The following is a 5,539-nucleotide window of genomic DNA, read 5'->3' on the forward strand; positions in this document are numbered from 1 at the left end:
AGTTTCCTCATTTTAAAGTTTGTTTGTTTTTACTTGAAAGACAGAGTGACAAAGAGAAAGAAATATCTCCCATTCCCTGGTTCACTCCTCAAATGTGTGCCATAGCCAAGGTTGTGCCAGGATGAAACCAGGAGCCAGTAACTCCATCTGGATCTCTCATGTGGATGGCAGGGACCCAAATACTTGAGCCATCACCTGCTGTCTCCCAGAGTACATATTAGCAGGAGGTTGGATAAGGAGCAGAAGCAGGACTCAGCTCCAGGAACTCTGATATGGGATGCTGGCATCCCAAAGTAGCTCCTTAACCCACTGTGCCACAATGCCTGCTTCAGACTCTGCATTTTAAAATATGGCAATAAAAAGAACCTGCCTTATAAAGTTATTGTGAGACTGAATTTACACAGATCACTTTGCATCTAATTTGTTCAGCACAACTCTCCAGCCCATGATTCAGTTTCAATAATTAAGGATCTATTATAAGCACTATTTATTCTTTTTTTTTTTTTACAGGCAGAGTGGACAGTGAGAGAGAGAGAGAGAGAGAGAGAGAGAGAGAGAGAAAGGTCTTCCTTTTGCCGTTGGTTCACCCTCCAATGGCCGCCGCGGTAGGCGTGCTGCGGCCAGCGCACGGCGCTGATCCGATGGCAGGAGCCAGGTGCTTATCCTGGTCTCCCATGGGGTGCAGGGCCCAAGCACTTGGGCCATCCTCCACCGCACTCCCTGGCCACAGCAGAGAGCTGGCCTGGAAGAGGGGCAACCGGGACAGGATCGGTGCCCCGACCGGGACTAGAACCCGGTGTGCCGGCGCCGCAAGGCGGAGGATTAGCCTAGTGAGCCGCGGCGCCGGCCAGCACTATTTATTCTTACAAATACATGTGTATGTATAGTCAGCCTATTTTGTTATATATACATGTATGACTAAATAGGCTGATACATATCAAGATTTTCAGTCCATTTTGTTTTACCACAATATTAGAAACTATCCCATGAATTCTTACATAATACCAATATTTTAGAAGTCCGAATTTAAAGAAAGGAAAATCTTATGGTAGGTCAAGTTAAAATAATTTGTGGTCATTTTCTCTCTAGTAATGTCACTTCTAACTACGAACTCTTCAGCATTTTAGTGTCAGGCTACTCCCTGTCCACTATCCTCACCTGTTGCTAATATGACATTAAAAATGGGAAGGAATATTGAAAGGGGAGCAACTGGAATGCAGCAGCTGAACGCGAGTGGTGGGAAGGATCAAAGATTTTTGTGCTTTGAGTATGTGCACTTGAGGTAAGTTTGCATGAAGGGTCAAGGGAGAGGGGAGAAAACTAGCCACAAAATAGTTCCCAGAATCTCTCTCCACTGATTGGTCAGGGAAGTTATTTCTCTGCTGCCTACCCACTCCACCCCACCCCACCCCACCCCCACCCCCGCACAGATTCAAACAACCACATTTTTGTGGAGCAGAACTGGGCAGTGTGTAGCATTTTGTATCAGCTAGCTGCCTCTCTGCAGAGCAGTGTATCACTCTGTAACTAAACTCCCGCTGTGGGCGAGAATGCCCGGGACCAGGGAACACTGAAGCGCCCAGCATGGACCTTTCTACCACTCGGAGAACAAGGCCAATTTCTCAACCTCTGCGTTCTCACCACTGTCTATGCAACTGTCTCCTTCTGGAAGGTCCCCCACCTCCTCTGTGGAAATCCTGTCCATCGCACAGGCTTCCGTTCCCTGGCACCTGAGTATCCGGGACTGCAATGCTGATGTTACCTGTTCCCGGGTGGGGGCTGTTTCTGCCCTGGATCCCCCACGCCCTTTCCTTAGGGCTGTGAGGTTCAAGGAAAGCCAGTGCCTCCCAAGATGCTTCCCTTCAGCCTCCCTCCTCTGTCTATCAGGGCATCCCGCCAGGTTCTCAGGGGCGCCGCCAACTCTAGGATCAAGACCGTCGGCATGGGCGGAGGCTGGGGCCAGGGTCTGCATTTGGAACGCACTCTTCGCGAGTTGCGGCGCAGGAGCCCACAGACCTCCACTCTTGAAACTCGACAAGCAGAGAAGCGAAGACAGACAGAAAGCGGGGTAGGGGCGGGGTCTCCCTGCCACTGCCGAACAGCCCTATCTCTGCCAAGGTCAATGTCGAGTCGAGGGCAGTCCCGGAATTTTACGCAGCGCACAACTGTGTCTTCCCACAGAGCGCGACCCGGGTTCTCTCCAGCCCCGTGCTTGGGCGCAATGTAGGTTTCAGACTTTATTCAAGGAGGGGAGGTCAGAGGCCCAACCCGCCGCTGGGGCGAGCGCGCCGAGACCGCACGTGTCTGAGCCCGGCGTCCCGCAGCGCCGGCTGTCTGGCCACCTCCTCCCGCGGCTCCGTTCCCCGCCGCCCCCTCCAGGCCCGCCGCGCCGCGCGCTCGCCCCGCGCCCGCCCGCTCTGCCCGCCCCTCCCACCGCCTCCGCCCCCCGCACGCGGCCCCCCGCGTCGTCCTCGCCTCCCGCTGACTTCGTCCCAGCCTTCAGCCCGTGCCACTTCCCGCCCTCGCCCCGAGCGCGCCGCCGCCCCTCGCCGCCCTCCGCTCCGCGCTCAGCCCGCGCTCCGCTGCCTCCGGTCGCGCGTGCTTCGTGGGCTCCCGCCGCCTTCGCCGCCGCCCGGCCCGAGCGACTCGGCGCCCCGCGGTCGTCCAGCCTTGAGCCCCGCGCTCCCGGCTGACGCAGAGGCGCCGCCATCCCCGCCGTCACCACGGCCAACACCGGTGCCACGCGCCGCCGCCGTCGCCGCGCCGCCGCCGCCGCCGCCGCCGCCGCGGCTCGCCTGCCGCCCACCATGGCCCCGCAGCACGCAGGTAGCAGGAAGCGGAAAGCGCCCGCGCACGAGGCCGCCGCCGGGGGCTCGGCGTCGCCGGGGGCGGCCGGGGCGCACGGAGAGGGGCCGCTGCAGCCCAAGAAGCAGAGGCGGCCGGCGCCGCGACGCTCGCTGGTGCACTACCTGAAGGACCGCGAGGTGGGTGCGCCGGGGCGCGCGGGGCTCCCGGGCTTCGAGCGCCAGCTGAGCAGCCACGCGGTGCGCAGCCTGCCCGAGGTGCTGACGGAGCGCCCGCTGGCCCTGGGCACCCTCAACAAGGTGTTCGCGTCGCAGTGGCTGAACGCCAGGCAGGTGGTGTGCGGCACCAAGTGCAACACGCTCTTCGTGGTGGACGTGCACTCGGGCCACATCACGCGCCTCCCCCTGATGCGGGACAGGGTGCCGGCGCTGGTCGGGCCCCAGCCGGGCTGCGGCATCCACGCCATCGAGCTGAATCCCTCCAAGACGCTCCTGGCCACGGGGGGCGAAAACCCCAATAGTCTGGCCATCTACCAGCTGCCCACCCTGGACCCCGTGTGTTTGGGCGACCGCCAGGGCCACAGCGACTGGATCTTTGCCATCGCCTGGATGAGTGACACCGTGGCTGTGAGCGGCTCCCGCGATGGCACAGTAGCGCTATGGCAGTTGGACCCGGACCTACTCAACAACAGCATTACCTGGCACAACGACGTGGAAATTCCCGTGTATGCCCACATCCGCCCAAAGGACGTGGAAGCCATCCCCAGGGCCAGCATCAACCCCAGTAACCGCAAAGTCCGCGCCTTGGCTTTCAGCGGCAAGAACCAGGAGCTGGGATCAGTCTCCCTGGATGGCTACTTCCACCTGTGGAAACCTCGCAGCAACCTGTCCAGGCTGCTGTCCGTCAGGCTGCCCTACTTCCGAGAGAACGTGTGCCTGACCTACTGCGAGGAGTTGTCCCTGTACGCGGTGGGCTCCCAGTCCCACGTCTCCTTCGTAGATCCGCGCCAGGGCCAGCACAACATCCGCCCGCTGTGCTCCCGGGAAGGTGGCACTGGCGTGCGCTCGCTGAGCTTCTACCACGACATCATCACCGTGGGAACGGGCCACGGCTCCCTGCTCTTCTATGACGTCCGCGCCCAGAAGTTCCTGGAGGAGAGAGGCGACGCCGTCCTGGACTCCTCTCCAGGGACTGCCAGGAGGAAGCTGAAGCTCACCTGTGGCAGAGGCTGGCTCAAACACGATGGGTTCTGGGTGAACTACTATGGTGGTGTGGACGAATTTCCCAATGCTCTCTACACCCATTGCTACAACTGGCCAGAGATGAAGCTCTTTGTAGCTGGGGGGCCTCTCCCTTCTGGCCTCCATGGGAACTATGCGGGCCTGTGGAGCTGAGAATGGCCACTTGTTCTCCAAGTGCACAAATTTACCTTCCAGTTGTGTTTCTTCACGTTGCCTTTGTGCTTTTGACGCTGTGTGGTTTTATTTTTCCACATGGAGTGCGGTTGAGCTTGCTTGTGTATTGGGAGGGAGGGTGAAGGGAAGGGAATCAGAGGGGAGTCTGTGCAGATACACTTTTAAGCAATCAAAGCTTGGCTTTAAAGATGATTGTCACCTTCCTTTATAGCACTATGTTTCTGTCTTTTAAAGGAATGACATTTGTCTACACGTTATTTACATTTTCAGTGATTCACATGTGGTCTTCCTTTAGGATTATGTACTCAAGATCTTCACTAGAATTCAGTACTTAGGTTTTACTTGTACTTCAGTATTCAGCAGTATATTCAGATAATTGTACACATTACAAATGTATGGCATTTTGGAAATTATATGCTAAAAAGTGTCTTTGGGGCAGGTCTGTGGAACTGCACACAGTTTGGTTTGTAACCGTATATAAATTAGAAAATGTAGTTCAAGTTCTATATTGCGACCATTTGAGGTGTGTTTCATTTGGAAATGAGAAACTAAAGTTTGCCAATTTTGTATCATCAGTGCATAAAATTCTTTGATAATCTGTTTTTTCAGTTGAGGCATATTATAATGTTCATACCATTAATATTCTATTAAATAACAGTTTTCTTTATTCAGTATAACATTAACATCACTACCCCTCTCCCCAGGCCCTTGGCCCTCTTGTTTAAACCAACTCTATTATTGTCTGCTCTCCTGGATTGCATTTATACTATAGATTTGCAGTGTAAATCAGTACTGGCCAATATATGGCAGGGTGATCAGGGAGGTATTTGGGGCGGGGGTAAAAATTTCTTTAAAGTTCAGGTAACACCATCCAGGTAGTCACCATGAAAGGCCAGCAGTTGTGCTCAGAACAGGTGATTTTGATTTCTTTTTTAATGTATATGGGGATAATTCTTTTATATGCATAAAATATATGATGTACTGCAGAAAAATAAATAAAACATATTCAGCATCTTAGCAGTTGTGAGACTAAAGTTTTTCAATGCTTAAATATATACTTTATTTTTTAAAATTGTTTCTATGAATCTACTGATGAAAGCCAAAATTTTCTAGAACTGGAGCTTAAACAGCAACTATGCACACATTACTTTGCACATTTTTTTTAAAAGGAAACTTTTTCTTATGGGTTAGAAAGATTAAATACCACATTAAATCCCTATATAAATGGGCTTAGTATAAATTTAAAGATAATTAGGTGGTCTTTAAAGATGCTTTAACATATCATTTTTCATGTATAGAAACATACCTGTTGTACTTTT

The 5,539-nt window shown here is 53.5% G+C and overlaps 1 protein-coding gene across 1 annotated transcript; it reads left to right on the forward strand.

Annotated features, from left to right (window-relative positions):
* The first annotated feature begins 2,804 nt into the window (after positions 1-2,804).
* On the forward strand, positions 2,805-4,199 carry LOC133753586 (DDB1- and CUL4-associated factor 12-like protein 2). Its single transcript, XM_062184293.1, has one exon. It carries the CDS (start codon positions 2,808-2,810, stop codon positions 4,197-4,199), a length of 1,392 nt encoding a protein of 463 aa, XP_062040277.1. The 5' UTR covers positions 2,805-2,807.
* The last annotated feature ends 1,340 nt before the right edge of the window (positions 4,200-5,539 follow it).

This window comes from Lepus europaeus, chromosome X (assembly GCF_033115175.1).
Source record: "Lepus europaeus isolate LE1 chromosome X, mLepTim1.pri, whole genome shotgun sequence".
Taxonomy (NCBI): Eukaryota; Metazoa; Chordata; class Mammalia; order Lagomorpha; family Leporidae; genus Lepus; species Lepus europaeus.

Coding starts and splice junctions, on each gene's coding strand:
- LOC133753586 (XM_062184293.1), top strand. CDS start 2,808: ATGGCCCCGCAGCACGCAGGTAGCAGGAAGCGGAAAGCGCCCGCGCAC.